The sequence below is a fragment of the Pristiophorus japonicus genome, chromosome 14, assembly GCF_044704955.1.
Source record: "Pristiophorus japonicus isolate sPriJap1 chromosome 14, sPriJap1.hap1, whole genome shotgun sequence".
Classification (NCBI taxonomy): domain Eukaryota; kingdom Metazoa; phylum Chordata; class Chondrichthyes; family Pristiophoridae; genus Pristiophorus; species Pristiophorus japonicus.
Genome location: NC_091990.1, coordinates 180,351,511 through 180,372,696, shown reverse-complemented (window position 1 = coordinate 180,372,696; position 21,186 = coordinate 180,351,511). Strand labels below are relative to the sequence as shown.

General features: G+C 45.3%; 1 protein-coding gene across 1 annotated transcript in view; it reads left to right on the top strand.

Moving 5' to 3' along the window:
• Positions 1-13,075, top strand: part of LOC139279662 (ethanolamine kinase 1-like) — a 610,209-nt gene extending 597,134 nt beyond the window's left edge. Inside the window, exon 8 of the mRNA XM_070898767.1 lies at positions 12,897-13,075. Coding sequence (XP_070754868.1) covers positions 12,897-12,969 — 73 coding nt within the window. The 3' untranslated portion in view covers positions 12,970-13,075. The remainder of the gene's footprint in view (positions 1-12,896) is intronic.
• Positions 13,076-21,186: the final 8,111 nt, after the last annotated feature.

Below are 21,186 nucleotides of genomic sequence, written 5' to 3'. Positions count from 1 at the left end.
GGATTTAAACTGATATGGCAGGGGGATGGGAACCAATGCAGGGAGACAGAGGGAACAAAAAGGAGACAAAAGCAAAAGACAGAAAGGAGATGAGGAAAAGTGGAGGGCAGAGAAACCCAAGGCAAAGAACAAAAAGGGCCACTGTACAGCAAAATTCTAAAAGGACAAAGGGTGTTAAAAGAACAAGCCTGAAGGCTTTGTGTCTTAATGCAAGGAGTATCCGCAATAAAGTGGATGAATTAACTGTGCAAATAGATGTTAACAAATATGATGTGATTGGGATTACGGAGACGTGGCTCCAGGATGATCAGGGCTGGGAACTCAACATCCAGGGGTATTCAACGTTCAGGAAAGATAGAATAAAAGGAAAAGGAGGTGGGGTAGCATTGCTGGTTAAGGAGCAAATTAAGGCAATAGTTCGGAAGGACATTAGCTTGGATGATGTGGAATCTATATGGGTAGAGCTGCAGAATACCAAAGGACAAAAAACGTTAGTGGGAGTTGTGTACAGACCTCCAAACAGTAGTAGTAATGTTGGGGAGGGCATCAAACATGAAATTAGGGGTGCGTGCAATAAAGGTGCAGCAGTTATAATGGGTGACTTTAATATGCACATAGATTGGGTTAACCAAACTGGAAGCAATACGGTAGAGGAGGATTTCCTGGAGTGCATAAGGGATGGTTTTCTAGACCAATATGTCGAGGAACCAACTAGGGGGGAGGCCATCTTAGACTGGGTGTTGTGTAATGAGAGAGGATTAATTAGCAATCTCGTTGTGCGAGGCCCCTTGGGGAAGAGTGACCATAATATGGTGGAATTCTGCATTAGGATGGAGAATGAAACAGTTAATTCAGAGACCATGGTCCAGAACTTAAAGAAGGGTAACTTTGAAGGTATGAGGCGTGAATTGGCTAGGATAGATTGGCGAATGATACTGAAGGGGTTGACTGTGGATGGGCAATGGCAGACATTTAGAGACCGCATGGATGAACTACAACAATTGTATATTCCTGTCTGTCGTAAAAATAAAAAAGGGAAGGTGGCTCAACCGTGGCTATCAAGGGAAATCAGGGATAGCATTAAAGCCAAGGAAGTGGCATACAAATTGGCCAGAAATAGCAGAGAACCCGGGGACTGGGAGAAATTTAGAACTCAGCAGAGGAGGACAAAGGGTTTGATTAGGGCAGGGAAAATGGAGTACGAGAAGAAGCTTGCAGGGAACATTAAGACGGATTGCAAAAGTTTCTATAGATATGTAAAGAGAAAAAGGTTGGTAAAGACAAACGTTGGTCCCCTGCAGTCAGAATCAGGGGAAGTCATAACGGGGAACAAAGAAATGGCGGACCAATTGAACAAGTACTTTGGTTCGGTATTCACTGAGGAGGACACAAACAACCTTCCGGATATAAAAGGGGTCGGAGGGTCCAGTAAGGAGGAGGAACTGAGGGAAATCCTTATTAGTCGGGAAATTGTGTTGGGGAAATTGATGGGATTGAAGGCCGATAAATCCCCAGGGCCTGATGGACTGCATCCCAGAGTACTTAAGGAGGTGGCCTTGGAAATAGTGGATGCATTGACAGTCATTTTCCAACATTCCATTGACTCTGGATCAGTTCCTATGGAGTGGAGGGTAGCCAATGTAACCCCACTTTTTAAAAAAGGAGGGAGAGAGAAAACAGGGAATTACAGACCGGTCAGCCTGACATCGGTAGTGGGTAAAATGATGGAATCAATTATTAAGGATGTCATCGCAGTGCATTTGGAAAGAGGTAATATGATAGGTCCAAGTCAGCATGGATTTGTGAAAGGGAAATCATGCTTGACAAATCTTCTGGAATTTTTTGAGGATGTTTCCAGTAGAGTGGACAAGGGAGAACCAGTTGATGTGGTATATTTGGACTTTCAGAAGGCTTTCGACAAGGTCCCACACAAGAGATTAATGTGCATAGTTAAAGCACATGGGATTGGGGGTAGTGTGCTGACATGGATTGAGAACTGGTTGTCAGACAGGAAGCAAAGAGTAGGAGTAAATGGGGACTTTTCAGAATGGCAGGCAGTGACTAGTGGGGTACCGCAAGGTTCTGTGCTGGGGCCCCAGCTGTTTACACTGTACATTAATGATTTAGACGAGGGGATTAAATGTAGTATCTCCAAATTTGCGGATGACACTAAGTTGGGTGGCAGTGTGAGCTGCAAGGAGGATTCTATGAGGCTGCAGAGCGACTTGGATAGGTTAGGTGAGTGGGCAAATGCATGGCAGATGAAGTATAATGTGGATAAATGTGAGGTTATCCACTTTGGTGGTAAAAACAGAGAGACAGACTATTATCTGAATGGTGACAGATTAGGAAAAGGGGAGGTGCAAAGAGACCTGGGTGTCATGGTACATCAGTCATTGAAGGTTGGCATGCAGGTACAGCAGGCGGTTAAGAAAGCAAATGGCATGTTGGCCTTCATAGCGAGGGGATTTGAGTACAAGGGCAGGGAGGTGTTGCTACAATTGTACAGGGCCTTGGTGAGGCCACACCTGGAGTATTGTGTACAGTTTTTGTCTCCTAACCTGAGGAAGGACATTCTTGCTATTGAGGGAGTGCAGCGAAGGTTCACCAGACTGATTCCCGGGATGGCGGGACTGACCTATCAAGAAAGACTGGATCAACTGGGCTTGTATTCACTGGAGTTCAGAAGAATGAGAGGGGACCTCATAGAAACATTTAAAATTCTGATGGCTTCAGACAGATTAGATGCAGGAAGAATGTTCCTAATGTTGGGGAAGTCCAGAACCAGGGGACACAGTCTAAGGATAAGGGGGAAGCCATTTAGGACCGAGATGAGGAGGAATTTCTTCACCCAGAGAGTGGTGAACCTGTGGAATTCTCTACCACAGAAAGTTGTTGAGGCCAATTCACTAAATATATTCAAAAAGGAGTTAGATGAAGTCCTTACTACTAGGGTAATCAAGGGGTATGGTGAGAAAGCAGGAATGGGGTACTGAAGTTGCATGTTCAGCCATGAACTCATTGAATGGCGGTGCAGGCTAGAAGGGCCGAATGGCCTACTCCTGCACCTATTTTCTATGTTTCTATGTTTCTATGTTTCTAACCTGGTTTGTACTGTGGTAGGATGATTCGTGGTACAGTAGCATAGTGGTTATGTTACTGCACTAGTAATCCAGCAGGTCTGGTCCAATGATCTGAAGATGTGGCTTCAAATCCCACCACAGCAGCTGGGGAATTTAAATTCAGTTAATTAAATAAATCGGGACTAAAAAGCTAGTATCAGTAATGGTGACCATGCATCTACTGGATTGTCATAAAAACCTAACTGGTTCACCAATGTTCTTTAGGGAAGGAAACCTGCCGCCCTTACCCGGTCTGGCCGTGATTAATGTGATTGACTCTTCATTGTCCCTCTGTTAAAAAGACGGCTCAACACCATCTTCTTGAGGGCAATTAGAGATGGGCAATAAATTCCAGTCTTGCCAGTGGACAAATAAAAAAAAAGAATGTCCCCTCCCTGAAAGGAGATATTTTAGCTCGTGTTAAAGTAACCACATGAAGACCCCCATGGCCACACAAGCCCAGATTTAGCATGCCCTGAAAAATGTCTGCTAGGTATGGCTGCCTGGCAAGGCCAAGTTGGTCCACAGTTGTGCTGACTGTGTACAATCTAGCATGGTGAAGCTAATTCAATAATTAGCCTAAACTTTAGCTTTGTGCCAGTAGTTAGCCTAATAGGAAAGGTGGAAAATATGGCTGGCAGCTCAAGAGTAATGGGATGTGGTCACTTGAAGATACAAATGGGGATGAGTGTGGTTTTTCAAGTCATTATGAAGATTCAAATGGATTCAAAATATTTTCAGTTGCTTAAACTATGGAAAATAAAATGAAAGGAAATCCAATGTGACGGCACAAAAAGAGTCAGTGGACGTGATGGAGCAGCCCAATGCCCAATACAATATTTGATGGCTGGCAAAATGGACACACGGCTGCAGGAGCTGAGTGTGAGGAGGGTTGCTATGTTTAGTGCTCCAGCTCTTCCAAGCAGGTTGCTAACGAGGATGTGCGATTGAAGCTCCATGGTCCATCAGTAAATTGGTGCCATCTCACACAAAGTCCCATTCACCCACCACCCCTGTGCACACTGACCTACATTGCCTTCCATTTCAAAATTATCATCCTTGTTTTCAAATTCCTTCATGGCCTCACCCCTCCCTGTCTCTGTAATCTCCTCCAGCCCCCGAGATATCTGCGCTCCTCTAATTCTGCCCTCTTGAGCATCCCTGATTATAATCACTCATATTGGTGGCTATCCGTCTGTTACCTAGGCCCTAAACTCTGGAATTCTGTGCCGAAACCTCTCTGCCTCTCTTTCCTTCTTTAAGGCTCTCCTTCAAACCTACCTCTTTGAACAAGCTTTTGGCCATCTGTCCTAATTTCTCCTTTTGTGGCTCGGTGTCAAATTTTTTGTCTTATAATACTCCTGTGAAGCGCCTTGGGACATTTTACTATGTTAAAGGTGCTATATAAATACAAGTTGTTGTTGTTATCTATGATGCTCTCTATTCTTGGGAACCTTACAATTCAAGCAAAGCTCTATGCTCTTTAGAGCTGAAGTCTTCCCACTTAAAATTATCTGTCACTTGCGTGATGCATCTCTGGACTACCAACTGACTGACATACATCAGTAGTGGTGGTTTGGAATGCTCCAGTGGTATAAAAACTAAATGCAGTAGTGACTGTAAAATCCATGAGAGGAGCCACCCTTTTGATATAAATTCTCTGCATATAAATTCTCTGTATATTTTCCTCCAGAGTATAGCATAGCTATATGGCAGCGCCCTTTGTGAAATGGAGTTGCTGAAGGCAATCTCCTCTGGCATGTTAAGGACAGACTTACTGATTGAATAATTGCTGGTCTTAGAGTAAGATACGAAATTTGTGTGATAAAGTCACACCTGTCTTTCTTGTTCCCGCAAGAACTGCTTTTCAACTTCCAAATCCAGGAACACAAAGGAACCTCTATAAGAATTCCCATCCTGTCCACTTTCTTGAAAGGAAAATTGTAGCTGAAAGTAAGACGATTGCAAGTAATGGAGTTGGAAATAAATGTTATACAATGGAAAAATCAGGCCTAAACAGCAACAACATTTAATGGACTATTAAAAGTGTGGATAAAGAAATATAATAACCAAAGAGAGAAAATGTAGCCTGTCAACTAAAAATGTAAAAATGTACTTCATGTTTAAGAACACTGCCTCTACATTCCCGGCCATCTACACAGCGTTTTCAAAGAGTAGTGCTTCCGCTGAGAAAGTTGCAAGGAAGTCATCATCGAGAGACAAAGTCACTTGAAATTACTATGTATAGTGCTGAAAATGTACGGATTTTTCTTCAGCATAAAATGCAACTTGTGCTTACCCCTAGTGAGGATCCGCACAATTATCAGAGCCCTGTGTCCAGTACCAGGTGAAAACACTACGGCTGGAAATTGCCTTCCGTCCCGTTTGGGGCGGATAAATCGGATTATGACCATCCGGCGGGAGTTGGAGGGATGAGGCGGGAAATTCGAATCTTAAACTTTGCCACCGATTCCTAGCGTTTTGGGGCGCTGCTTGAGGTGGTGTAGGAGCGGGTTTGTGGTCGGGAGTGGGGCGGTGTCTCTCATCATCATCATCATAGGCAGTCCCTCGAAACGAGGATGACTTGCTTCCATGCCGAGAACGGATGAGCTCACAGGTGTTTCAATGATATTCCGGATCCCGAACTACATCCTGAAGGGTGGAAGACGCCTGCGAGTGGACTTTCTTTAACGTGTGGCGGCCGTTACACCCCAGCCACCACACGGGCTTTGTCTTGGTCCAGTGGCAAGGATTACCCAAGACGACCGGAGACCAGCTCTGCTGCACGGACCCAGTGCGCGCACATATCGCAGTGTGGGCTGGGCCCGTGCTGCCCCTGGGCCCTCGCCTCTTCTGGGCCCCGAGCTTTCACCTCTCCTGGGCCCCGATCACATCCCTCTACGAACTCGTGCCGCTCCTTCGCCCCAACCCCGTTGGTCCTGCTGCACCTGCCCGCACTGCAATCAGCGACCTGGCTTCGTAGCCGTTGCCCTCCTGCAGCAGCACGCGCTGCTCCCTGCAGTGGCCCCAGCCTGATGATGGTCTTGCAGGCCGGGACCATGCCGATTTCTGGGCCGGGCCGCCGCACACTGCTCCCTCACTGCCATGCTGAGCACTGACGCATAGCAACATTCCTCCCCTTCGCTTAAAGGGGAGGGATGCTGTGAGGCCTCGTGAGGCCTCCTTGGCCACCAGGCATAGGTTCGGCCTGGCCAGTGGCCACCGACAATTAAAACAAAATGGCGGCCGCGACAGTGTGCCCTCCCCTTTAGGGGCGGCCGCACCGCCCAGCTAACGGCAGCTTCCAGAAGGCATTTGACAAGGTGCCACATAAAAGGTTACTGCACAAGATAAAAGTTCACGGGATTGGGGGTAATATATTAGCATGGATAGAGGATTGGCTAACTAACAGAGAGCAGAGTGTCAGGATAAATGGTTCATTCTCTGGTTTGCAACCAGTAGCTAGTGCAGTGCCGCAGGGATCAGTGCTGGGGCCCCAACTATTTACAATCTATATTAGCGACTTGGAAGAAGGGACTGAGTGTAATGTAGCCAAGTTTGGTGATGATACAAAGATGGGAGGAAAAGCAATGTGTGAGGAGGACACAAAAAATCTGCAAAAGGACATAAACAGGCTAAGTGAGTGGGAAAAATTTGGCAGATGCAGTATATTGTTGGAACGTGTGAAGTCATGTACTTTGGCAGAAAAAAAATCAAAGCGCAAGTTATTATTTAAATGGAGAAAGATTGCAAAGTGCTGCAGTACAGCGGGACCTGGGGGTACTTGTGCATGAAACACAAAAGGATAGTATGCAGGTACAGCAAGTGATCAGGAAGGCCAATGGAATCTTGGCCTTTATTGCGAAGGGTATGGAGTATAAAAGCAGGGAAGTATTGCTACAGTTATACAATGTATTGGTGAGGCCACACCTGGAATACTGCGTGCAGTTTTGATTTCCATATTGATAAAATGATATACTTGCTTTGAAGCCAGTTCAGAGAAGGTTCACTAAGTTGATTCTGGGGATGAGGGGGTTGACTTATGAGGAAAGGTTGAGTAGGTTGGGCCTCTACTCATTGGAATTCAGAAGAATGAGAGGTGACCTTATCGAAACGTATAAGATTATGAGGGGGCTCGACAAGGTGGATACAAAGAGGATGTTTCCACTGATGGGGGAGACTAGAACTAGAGGGCATGATCTTAGAATAAGGGGCCGCCCAGTTAAAACTGAGATGAGGAGAAATTTCTTCTCTGAGGGTTGTAAATTTGTGGAATTCGCTGCCTCAGAGAGCCGTGGAAGCTGGGACATTGAATAAATTTAAGACAGAAATAGACAGTTTCTTAAACGATAAGGGGATAAGGGGCTATGGAGAGCCGGTGGGCAAGTGGAGCTGAGTCCATGATCAGATCAGCCATGATCTTATTGAATGGTGGGAGCAGGCTCGAGGGGCCGTTTATGCCTACTCCTGCTCCTATTTCTTATGTTCTTATGTTCCCACCTCGTGAAGCTGTCAGGGGACACCGACCGGCGATGGCCGCGCTCAGACGAGGCAATTTCCCCCGCGCTGTGGAAAGGGGGTCACCACCGGGCAGTAAGGGGTCGGCGCGAGGCCAACAAGGGGTCGGAACGTCGCTTGGGTGGAAAGTCAGGGCGCAGCTGAAACCCGTTTGCGCCGCCCCAGGCCCGGGGGCAATTGCGGATGGGTTGCATCATCTGCCTTCCTCCTGGTCGGTACTGACTCTTAAAGGCGGGTTAGGGTTAGGGTTACCTCTTCGAGGTGGGAACAGGCCTTAAAAAGGGGGGGCAAATTCAGCCCCTACCTTTACATATGAAGATCAGCATCCATGTTTGAGAAGGATGTGGCTTTCTGAAAAGCTCATCTGGGGACAAGCCCATCAAAGACAAAACATGGAACGTTCTCAGTCCCTGTCACTAAATGTCACACTGGGTCATCCATGTCTCCATTGAACCATTGGAGAAAAGGCCTGCTGGATGATTTCTGACTCACCCAGCAATGAAATAGCTCAATTACTAAGGGCTGGGTTTTAAAAGATCCGCGTTGCCTGTTTGCTGTACATCTCAACAGTCTTTGTGCCTGCAATTTTTTTACTTAAATATTTGTAACCAATCAACAGATTGGTGATTGTGACATAAAGTAAATGATTCTGTCTAGTTTTGTTTCAGTGCATCTTCATAAGCAACTTAAAAGGCTTATTTTGATAGAATGTTGTAAATTTTGTGGATTACAAACTGAAGAGAGGATTAATTCAGCATGAACATGATTTGCTCTGTTTGTATGTTACTGACAGTTCATTTTGACTTTTAAGTGGTGGGATTATCAAACTTGAGTCACTCTTCTGCAAGATTTCAAAATATCTGCTCTGTTCAAATGAAGGAGTCTATTTAAAAATATCAGAGAAGGATCTGATCAGTTTCAAATTCTGGGAAGCGATGCAAGCCCTTGGAGGGATACAGTAAGCCCAGTAGTTAGAAGCAATTACCAAACAGGATTTATTGTTCATTTTCTGGCATGTTATCAAAAGTTTACCCAGATCTTAACACAAGGATGGAGACTCTCCAAGATACAGAGAGTTGGGACTCGTCTGTGCGAATGATCTAAGATACTGGAGCTGAAATGTCTAAGATGCAAAGATTGGAAAAGGCCCAAAAACATAACAGTCATCCAAGTTAATCGTTCCAGTTAGGACACTGGATGTAGCTGATGTGCTGTGTGTTACTGGTACGATGGAATGGACTTTAATAATATTCTGAGGCCTTTTCGGTTGTGACTGAAGAGAAGGGAGAGGGGATGCTGTTGCAAGATATAAAGATAATCTAGAATGTGCAGTTTCAGGAGACATATAGTGGGCTATTTTCCCCAAATACTTTAGGCACTAAAGAGTTTCTGAGGTGGCCAAGATGGAGTCTTGAACTGCAACGCCTGGTTAGCCCACCTTTAGCGCAAGATGCCATCTTGGTAAAGGAGTTGAAGTGCGTGCTCGGAACAGCTGCCCCGAGGCTGATTAAGGGTCTGATGACCAATTAAAATTGGCTCCTAATGCTCATTAAAGAGGTTGCATGCTATTTTGCGGGCTAGCACTACAATTAATGACCTTTCCTAACAGCGACCTGCTGAATAGGAGTAAAGAAGACGTTGGTGAGGATTGAGAGCGCCGCTTAAAGCCATGCTCAGCTTCCACTGTTCACTTGCTGTTGGAGCGGGACTGACTACACTGCATTTGAAAAGGACTTTTGATACTCATCGGGAGACTTTCTGGGACACTTTGCCAAGACTTCACCAACACTCTATCAATATTTATTCGAGAAATTCTCTGAGGACTTCACCTAAAGAGAGTGAGTGCTGCGCTACTTATGGGAGTCCTTAAAGGAGTCACCAGGAGAAAGGGAGTGCTTTTTCATGGGGATCGTGCTTGGGATCCCCTTTGGTCTGGAGAAGGATTGGGAGGAGGAGATGAGGCCAAGCAGAGCAGGAGAAAGGGACAGCAGGGAAACGCGGGCTCCAGATTCGTGGTGACTTGCTGCATACCGCACAATCTGCCAATCAACAGAGACCAGCCATTGCCACCAACAATTGTGCCAGTGGGTAAAGCTCGGGAGTTACAAGAAGAGGAGGAGGAGGATGAGGAAGATGAGGGGGACCAGGGGGAGCACCAGAGGGTTCCAGGTAGATGGCCCACACCTGGGAGGGAAGCCCTCGGCCATCTAATTGAAGACCACTATTGAGAGACCTCCTCCACCATCAGACTCCGGAGCACTGTCGCCAAATGTCCTCCCTTCCATGACTGAGGATCCCTCAATACATCCACCATCTGCACCTCATCCTTTCAAACCCCTTCCCCATGAACAACACAATAAGAAAGAGCACCAATTCCATCACTACCCAATTACCATAATCAGTCTTTATCTGGAGCAAAAGCAAACAATATAAACACGACACAACCAACAGCTATTACAAATATTAAACTATTCAGCCTGGTGCTTACCCTTAGTGGCTATTCTATAAGTGTTCTTGCCTGCTATGGTGATCCTACAAAGCGCAACACACATGGCAGCAGCACGCAAGATGAATCTGAAGAGGGCAGTTCGGATGACCTCCTGAGATGCCCGCCGGAGGCTGTGGGCTATGATGGCCTCCTCTTCCAGTTCATCCAGGGGTGGGGGGGGGCCGAGGTGGACCTTGCTCCTGGGAGCCTACACTGATAAAGCTAGAAAGGTTGGGGTGCAGTGCTTGTGGCCGCTATAGGATGATGTGTGTGATGAGACCATATGGAGCTTGTGAGTGAGGATAAGTTTGGGGATTAGGGATCAGGAATAGGTGTGGATATGTAAGCAATCTGGAGTGGCCACATACCTCTGGGCGAGAGGTCCCCTGCTCTGCCTGTGGCCACGGTGTCTGCCACCCTTCTTCCGATCACTACCAGCGCTGAATCCTCAAGGCGAGTGATTTCATGGAGTCATGCTTTCCCTCCCCCAATCAGATCTGGCTCCTGCCTGTTATGTGCTATCTTGTCCTGGTAGAGAAAGAGTAGTGATTGTGAATGAATGTATTGGCAGGTGTGTTTTGTGTGTATTTGGTGCCTCACAGGGTTGAAGAGCTGTGAGATGTGTCTGAGGTGCGAGTAGTGCCTCTGGAGGATGCAATAGTGTAGGGTGTGTCAATGTCAGTGTATAGTCAGTTTTGGATGAAGTGTGTTGAGGTTCTGATGCTGGTGTTGATGATGCAGTTATTAAGAAGTGATATGGATCTTACCTTGACTGCTCCTGTCAAATCGTTAATTTTTTTGTGGCACTGGAGCCATGTCCTGGGGGCAGTGCTCCAGTCTGTGACCTCCTTGGCGAACTTCTCCCACATCCGCTGCATTATTTTCCTCTGTGGTTTCCTTCCCCCCCCCCTCCTGCAAATACAGGACATCCTTTTTCCTCTGGACCTCCTGCACCAGGACCTCCAGTGCCATGTCCGAGAACCCTGAGCCATCCTGATATATGCCATTGTCTGTGAGCCAGCATATTCTGCACTTTCAGTGAAAGTGCGTGCGTGGAGGCTACATATACCACTCTACAAAAATTGCTCCTAATCAGCATTTTGAGTGCTGAACATGCAGGTGTCCATTTTAGCGCCGCCAGGAATGGTTAAATCTTGGTAATCATCAATTATCCCCAATATTGCCCCAAGATAACAGGCGTATCTGATTCGCACAGCACCCACATAGTGCTAGTTTTCACCCGTTCCCCAAAATAACCCCCATAGGATTTTACAATACTTTAAGTACAACATTTCAGTGTGAGCACTGTAAATAAGAAGCTGCACCTTTGCCTTTGTACTCTGAACAAATTATAGAATCATGTAAACTTACAGCACAGAAAGAGGCCATTCGGCCCATGATGCTTGTGCTGGCTCTTTGAAAGAGCTGTCATGCTTAGTCCCAAATTCCCGTTTTTTTGTCCGTAACCCTGTAAGTTCATCATCCTCAAGTACCTGTCCAACTCCCTTTTAAAATTATTTATAGAATCAGCTTCCACCACCTTTTCAGGGAGAGCATTCCAGATCCCGATAACACTCAGAGTGAAAACATTTCTCCTCATCTCCCCTCTAGATCTTTTGCCAATGATTTTAAATCCATGACCTCTGGTTATTGACCCTTTCACCAGAAGGGATCATTTTTCTTTACCTACTCTATCAAAACCTCTCATTATCTTGAAACCCTATATTAGGTCACCTCTTAACCTTCTCTGTTCCAAGGAGAACATCCCTAACCTTTCCAACCTCTCCTTATAACTGAAGTCCCACATCCCTGGGAACATCCTGGTAAACCTCCTCTGTATCCTTTCTAAGGCCTTTATATCTCCCCTGAAGTGTGATGACCAGAACTGTCTACAATACTCCAGCTGAGGCCTAACCAGTGGTTCATAAAGCTCTCGCATGATCTCTTTGCTTTTATATTCAATTCCTCTATTCATAAACCCAAGTAACTCATATGCTATTTTAACCAGCTTATCAACTAGCCCTGTCACCTTTAACGATTTGTGGCTATGGACACCAAGGTCTATCTGCTCATCTACACTTTTCAAAATCGTGCCATTTATAGTATACTGTCTTTCCATATTAGTCCTCCCAAAGATCGAACTCCATCTGCCATCTTGTCTCTATCATCCTGAATCATGTAACTATCCTCATAATTTGCTACTTTGCCAAGTTTTGTATCATCTGCAAACTTTATAATGCTGCTCCCTACACCCGAAACTAGGTTGTTTTAAAAAATTGAAAAAACTAATGGACCCAAAACTGACCCTTGGGGAACACCACTGTAAACCATCTCCCAGTCTGTAAAACATCCATCCACCATCACACTCTGCTTCCTGTCACTGAGGCAATTTTATATCCATGTCACCACTTTCCTCTTAACTCCATGGGCTTCCACCTTCTTAACAAGCCTCCTGTGTGGCACTTTATCGAATGTCTTCTGAAAGCCCATAATTACAGCATCTACCTACTCCATTACCTCATTAAAGAATTCAATCAAGTTAGTCAGACACGATTTGCCTTTAACAAACTCTTTGATTAACCAAATGAAAGTTTATTTTATCCCTGATAATGGTTTCTAAAAACTTCCCACCACTGATGTTAGGCTGACTGGCCTGTACTTTCCTGGTTTGTCCCTTTCCACTTTCTTGAATAGTGGTTTAACAAATAGATCATAAAAAAAGGAAAAATAAATGATTGGCTAATGATGTACAATTTTGTAATGAACAGGTATGCCAGGGAACGTTTCAAACAGTACTTCAAGAAGAAGGATGAAATCCTGGCCTTGCAGCTTCCTTGTTGATGACGGAGAACAGCTGGATTCTCATTCACTGCTATGGGAAAGCTGGCACAAGCTGGAAACAGGGAACAGTTAAAGCTACTAGATGACAAACTACTAAACATTTAATGTACCAGTTGTATGTTTCTGTAGTCATACAGCATCAGTGCAATTCAACTACTATTGTTAGCCTCATAACTGGACAGTGAGATTCACTTTGGATAATTAGCCATAATCAAGACAAGTAAATTATTATAAGTGGATCAATAAGATAATCATTAATGCTGCAGATCATTGTATCATTCACATTTCTCATTTATGTACTGATGTTGGAACGACTTGAGGCAAATACTTCAGTTGACAAGTTTTGTGTTATCTTCAAACAAATGTTTTGTGATTGGCCATTTGAAATAATTATTGGAATGTTGTTAACTGTTACATATTTAGCCCTCTTGTAGGAAAAACTCAGTGCAAACTATGCTCATATTTTCTTTCATTAATGCTCTGCAGCCATCCTTTTTATAGCAATGGCTTTTATAAGTGAAAATTTTAAAGTGCTCAAAAATCTCAACTTCTAATGTCCTAGAAATACTAAAAATATGTAAATTCTGGAAATCTGAACCAAAAATTGGAAATGCACAGCAAGTCGATCGGCATCTGAAAGGGAACATTGGACACTGCATCAGATCTTTAACATAGAAACATAGAAAATAGGTGCAGGAGTAGGTCATTCGGCCCTTTGAGCCTGCACCACCATTCAATAAGATCATGGCTGATCATTCCCTCAGTACCCCTTTCCTGCTTTCTCTCCATACCCCTTGATCCCTTTAGCCGTAAGGGCCATATCTAACTCCCTCTTGAATATATCTAACGAACTGGCATCAACAACTCTCTGCGGTAGAGAATTCCACAGGTTCACAACTCTCTGAGTGAAGAAGTTTCTCCTCATCTCAGTCCTAAATGGCTTACCCCTTATCCTTAGACTGTGACCCCTGGTTCTGGACTTCCCCAACACCGGGAACATTCTTCCTGCATCTAACCTGTCCCATCCTGTCAGAATTTTATATGTTTCTATGAGATCCCCTCTCATCCTTCTAAACTCCAGTGAGTACAGGCCCAGTCGATCCAGTCTCTCCTCATATGTCAGTCCTGCCATCCCGGGAATCAGTCTGGTGAACCTTCGCTGCACTCCCTCAATAGCAAGAACGTCCCTCCTCAGATTCATCCTTCCATCAAGATCCTACCCAAAACATTACCCTTTCTTTATAATAGTCTATCCGGCTGCAGTTTTGAATTTGACACAAATGCTGTTGCAAGCCTCAATACTCCAGATACATGCAGTTTATTATTCACTATTCCACTCTTTTGCTCTGTGACATTCCTTATTCTGTTCATAAATGCTGTAATAATTTTGCTAAATTTAGCTATGGAAAGTATACTGTGTACTGTGTCATTATCACTGGTATTGATTAATTTAAAGATTTTTAGAAATTAAAATAACTTATAGCTTTAGATAGACTTAAAAGCATAATTTATGCTGCAAGTGCACTGGTCTCAAATCATATTTTGTGCTTTTATATTAAAACAGCTCAAATCTTTGATATTGCAAAAAAATACAATCCCTGAAATGTTCTGTGCTCTTTTGAGATTTTTGAATGGGTTATCAGTCAAATCCACAAGGACACTGAAATATTTGAGTTATTTAAGGTGTTAAAAATGAATGTTAAAAAAAATTATTTTGCTAATAATTAAAAATAATAATGTTTTTAAAAAGTTAGCTGTGGATTGACTAGAATATAACACCATTCCCCTTATTATTCACTAATCAAATTCACTTCTATTCAGGTTAACAGAATGAAAATATTAAAAGCTGGAAATGAAGCTGACTCAATATTAGCATTATAGATATTTATAACATACTGTCAGTTGAAGAACAGCAAACTGTAAAATAATATACAGTGACTGCAGCATTTTCACTTTGTAACACTGAAAGGATGCGAGTTGTGTTCGGACTTCAAATTCCTGCGTGCACTACTTTTGGTTTTTTGATTCATTTAAAATTAATGGGTTAATGACATTGTTAAAGTAAGACACACAAAAGTTTCATGCGAATTCGTTAATCGATGCACGAAAAGTAGCGCACAGAGGAATGCCGGTCTCTAAATGAATAATGAGTCTATAAAAGGATAATGCTGTTAAATTCTGTAAGCAATCTTGTTATATATGTGGACTTGTATTTACTCTGTACAGCCATCAGAGGGCTCATCGCCTGGAGTCACAAGGGATCCCATAATCCCTTGGGAGCACAGGTATTTAAGGAGGCTTCACAGGTTGGAGAGGCACTCTGGAGACCTGCAATAAAAGACTAAGGTCACACTTTTACTTTGAGCTCACAGTGTTCAGTCTGACTCTTTCTCCATAAACAACTGGCGACGAGAAACAGATAGCGAACCCAAAGATGCAGAGAACAGTGGGCATCCTGGAGAAATTTTTGGAGGGAGATGATTGGGAAACTTTTGTGGAGCGACTCGACCAATACTTCGTGGCCAATGAGCAAGATGGGGAAGAAAGCGCTGCCAAACGAAGGGCGATCCTCCTCACCGTCTGTGGGGCACCAACATATGGCCTCATGAAAAATCTGCTCACTCCAGCGAAACTCACGAAGAAATCGTACGACGATTTGTGCACACTGGTCCAAGAAGATTTGAACCCGAAGGAAAGCGTTCTGATGGCGAGGTACCGGTTCTAGAAACATAGAAACATAGAAAATAGGAGCAGGAGTAGGCCATTCGGCCCTTCTAGCCTGCACCGCCATTCAATGAGTTCATGGCTGAACATGCAACTTCAGGACCCCATTCCTGCTTTCTCACCATACCCCTTGATTCCCCTATTAGTAAGGACTTCATCTAACACATTTTTGAATATATTTAGTGAATTGGCCTCAACAACTTTCTATGGTAGAGAATTCCACAGGTTCACCACTCTCCGGGTGAAGAAATTCCTCCTCATCTCGGTCCCAAACGGCTTCCCCCCCCATCCCTAGACTGTGCCCCCCGGTTCCGGACCTCCCCAACATTGGGAACATTCTTCCTGCATCTAACCTGTCTAAACCTGTCAGAATTTTAAACGTTTCTATGAGGTCCCCTCTCATTCTTCTGAACTCCAGTGAATACAAGCCCAGTTGATCCAATCTTTCTTGATAGGTCAGTCCCGCCATCTCGGGAAATCAGTCTGGTGAACCTTCGCTGCACTCCCTCAATAGCAAGAATGTCCTTCCTCAGGTTAGGAGACCAAAACTGTACACAATACTCCAGGTGTGGCCTCACCAAGGCCCTGTACAACTGTAGCAACACCTCCCTGCCCCTGTACTCAAATCCCCTCGCTATGAAGGCCAACATGCCATTTGCTTTCTTAACCGCCTGCTGTACCTGCATGCCAACCTTCAATGACTGATGTACCATGACACCCAGGTCTCTTTGCACCTCCCCTTTTCCTAATCTGTCACCATTCAGATAATAGTCTGTCTCTCTGTTTTTACCACCAAAGTGGATAACCTCACATTTATCCACATTATACTTCATCTGCCATGCATTTGCCCACTCACCTAACCTATCCAAGTCACTCTGCAGCCTCATAGCATCCTCCTCGCAGCTCACACTGTCACCCAACTTAGTGTCATCCGCAAATTTGGAGATACTACATTTAATCCCCTCGTCTAAATCATTAATGTACAGTGTAAACAGCTGGGGCCCCAGCACAGAACCTTGTGGTACCCCACTAGTCACTGCCTGCCATTCTGAAAAGTCCCCATTTACTCCTATTCTTTGCTTCCTGTCTGACAACCAGTTCTCAATCCATGTCAGTACACTACCCCCAATCCCATGTGCTTTAACTTTGCACATTAATCTCTTGTGTGGGACCTTGTCGAAAGCCTTCTGAAAGTCCAAATATACCACATCAACTGGTTCTCCCTTGTCCACTCTACTGGAAACATCCTCAAAAAATTCCAGAAGATTTGTCAAGCATGATTTCCCTTTCACAAATCCATGCTGACAAAAGGTCTGAAGGCCAGGAAGTGGCAAGTTATGTCGCCGAGCTGAGATGCCTCGCAGGACATTGCGAATTTGAAGGACATTTGGAGCTCATACTTGGCATTGGCCACGAAACCATACTTCACAAACCTTTGACTGTAGAGACCCCAACCTTGAGTAAGGCCATAGCGATAGCCCAGGTGTTCATTGCCACCAGTGACAATACGAAGCAAATCTCTCAGCACACAAGTGCTGCTACAAGTACTGTGAACAAAGTAATATTGTTTTCGAATCGTAACGTACAGGGCAGGTCACACATACCTGCAGCTACACGTCCGCAGATGTCTCAGAGTCCACCATCAAGGGTGATGAATACAAGGCCATTAACACCTTGTTGGTGCTGCGGGGGTGATCATCGTTTCCATTCATGCCGATTCAAAGGATACGTTTGCAAGGGCTGTGGAACAATTGGACACCTCCAATATGTGTGCAGGCGAACTGCTAAGCCTGTTAAACCTGCAAACCACCATGTTGCAGAGAAGGACAGATCAACAGAGGATCACGATGAACCAGAGCCTCAGATAGGGGAGGCAGAGGTACATGGGGTGCACACATAATGCTGAATGTTGAACTAAATGGACTCCCGGTGTCAATGCAGCTGGACACAAGGGCGAGCCAGTCCATCATGGAGAAAAAGACTTTCGAAAGGTTTTGGTGCAACAAGGCCTCAAGGCCAGTCTTAATTCCAATTCACACGAAACCAGAAACTTACACTAAAGAACTGATTCCTGTAATCGGCAGTGCTACCATAAAGGTCTCCTATGATGGAGCAGTGCACAAGCTACCACTCTGGGTGGTACCGGGCGATGGTCCCACGCTGCTCGGCAGGAGCTGGCTGGGAAAGGTACACTGGAACTGGGACGACGTCCGAGCGCTATCGCCCGCTGATAACACTTCGTGTGCCCAGGTCTTGAACAAATTTCCTTCGCTGTTTGAACCAGGCATCGGGAAATTCCAAAGAGCAAAAGTGCAGATCCACCTAATTCCGGGGATGCGATGCATCCATCACAAGGCGAAAGCAGTACCGCACATGATGAGAGAGAGGGTAGAGATCGAGCTAGACCGGCTGCAAAGAGAGGGCATCATTTCACCAATCGAGTTCAGCGAGTTGGCCAGTCCTATGGTCCCAGTCCTCAACGGAGATGGCACCGTCAGAATCTGTGGCGATTACAAAGTCACTATCAATCGTTTCTCCCTGCAGGACCAATACCCACTACCAAAGGGCGACGACCTCTTTGCAATGCTGGTGGGAGGAAAGACGTTCACGAAGCTGAATCTGACTTCAGCCTACATGACACAAGAACTGGAGGAATCATCGAAGGCCTTCACCTGCATCAACACGCACAAGGGTATTTTTGTTTATAACAGATGCCCATTTGGAATCCGATCAGCGGCAGCAATATTCCAGAGAAACATGGAAAGCTTACTGAAGTCAGTCCCGCACACCGTGGTCTTCCAGGATGACATCTTGGTCACAGGTTGGAACACAGTCGAGCATCTGCAAGAACCTGGAGGAGGTTCTTAGTCGACTCAACCGTGTTGGGCTCAGGTTAAAACGCTCGAAGTGCGTTTTCCTGGTGCCTAAAGTTGAGTTCTTAGTAAGGAGGATTGCGGTGGACAGCATCGCCAACGCGAAGACGGAGGCAATCGAGAACGCACCGAGGCCACAGAATGTGACGGAGCTGCGGTCGTTTCTGGGACTCTTGAACTACTTTGGTAACTTCTTACCGGGTCTCAGCACACTGCTAGAACCTCTACATGTCTTACTACGAACAGGGGGCGAATGGGTTTGGGGCAAAAGCCAAGAAAATGCCTTTGCGAAAGTGATAAAATTGTTATGCTCACACAAATTGCTTGTGTTGTATGATCCATGCAAGCGTTTTGTACTAGCATCTTGGTGCGTCGTCATATGGCGTCGGGTGTGTATTGCAACAAGCTAATTATTTCGGGAAACTGAAACCGGTTGCTTATGCATCCAGAAGTCTGTCTAAGGCTGAGAGAGCCTGCAGCATGATTGAAAAAGAAGCGTTACCGTGTGTCTATGGGGTAAAGAAAATGCATCAATACCTGTTTAGGCTAAAATTCGAATTGGAAACTGATCATAAGCCACTTGTATCCCTGTTTTCCGAGAGTAAAGGGATAAATACCAACGCATCGGCCCGCATCCAGAGATGGGCGCTCACGTTGTCCACATACAACTACGCCATCTGCCACAGGCCAGGCACAGAAAACTGCGCCGATGCTCTCAGTAGGCTGCCATTACCCACCACGGGTGTGGAAATGGTGCAGCCCGCAGATCTAGCCATGGTTATGGAAGCATTTGAGAGTGATCAATCACCCGTCACTGCCTGGCAGATCAAAACCTGGACAAGCCAGGACCCCTTATTATCTCTAGTCAAAAGCTGTGTGCTTCACGGGAGCTGGTCCAGTGTCCCAGTGGAAATGCAGGAAGAGATAAAGTCGTTCCAGCGGCACAAACATGAAATGTCTATACAGGCAGACTGCCTTCTGTGGGGCAATCGGGTAGTGGTCCCCAAGAAGGGCAGAGACACCTTCATCAATGACCTCCACATACCCACCCAGGCATCGTAATGATGAAAGCGATAGCCAGATCCCATGTGTGGTGGCCCGGTATCGATGCGGACTTAGAGTCCTGCGTTCACAGATGTAATACATGCTCGCAGTTAAGCAATGTACCCAGGGAGGCGCCGCTAAGTTTATGGTCTTGGCCCTCCAAACCTTGATCTAGGGTACACATTGACTATGCAGGCCCGTTCTTGGGTAAAATGTTCCTTGTGGTTGTAAACGCATACTCCAAGTGGATTGAATGTGAGATAATGTCAGCTCGCACGTCCGCTGCCACTACTGAAAGCCTGCAGGCCATGATTGCCACTCACGGCTTACCCAATGTCCTCATGAGCAACAACGGGCCATGTTTTACCAGTGCTGAGTTCAAAGAATTCATGACCTGTAACGGGATCAAACATGTCACAACTTCCCCGTTTAAACCAGCGTCCAATGGTCAGGTAGAGAGAACAGTGCAAACCATCAAGCAAGGCTTGAAGAGGGTAACTGAAGGCTCACTGCAGACTCGCCTATCCCGAGTCCTGCTTAGCTACCGCACGAGACCACACTCACTCACTGGGATCCCATCTGCTGAACTGCTCATGAAAAGAGCACTTAAGACAAGGCTCTCGTTAGTTCACCCTGACCTACATGAACAGGTAGAGAACAGGCGGTTTCAAAAAAGTGCATACCATGATAGTGCAAATATGTCACGCGAGATTGAAATCAATGATCCTGTATTTGTATTAAATTATGGACAAGGTCCCAAGTGGCTTCCTGGCACTGTGATGGCCAAAGAGGGAAGCAGGGTGTTTCGGGTCAAACTTTCAAATGGACTCATTCACCGGAAACACTTGGACCAAATCAAACTCAGATTCACGGACTATCCTGAACATCCCACCTTGGACCCTAACCTTTTGATCCCCCAACATACACACCAGTGGCAACCGGCACCACGGTTGACCACGAAGCAGAACCCATCATCCACAACAACCCTGCAGGCTCAACACACCTGGCAGCCCAGCAAGGCCAGCTGCTCAGCAGCCCAGCGAGGGCCCAACAAATGATTCAACAACACCAGCTTTCACACCGAGACGCTCAACCAGGGCAAGAAGGGCCCCAGTTCGACTCACATTGTAAATAGTTACACTACTGACTTTGGAGGGGGGTAGTGTTGTTATATATGTGGACTTGTATTTACTCTGTACAGCCACCAGAGGGCTCATCCCCTGGAATCTCAAGGGATTTCATAATCCCTTGGGAACAGGGGTATTTAAGTCGGCTTCACAGGTTGGCAAGGCACTCTGGAGACCTGCAATAAAAGACTAAGGTCACACTTTACTTTGAGTTCACAGTGTTCAGTCTGACTCTTTCTCCATACACAACAAATCTACGGCTAACTTTAAAACATTATTTTTCAACCCTTTTATTAACTCAAATGCTTCATGGGTTGAAGTGATGCTGTGCAATATTTGTGATGGACACTTGAACTCATTTGTATAAAATTCCTCTGTCCACTATTTTAACAAATACATCGAATTGGTAAAAACGGCAGACAGACCAAGTCCATTCAGGCGCACCTATT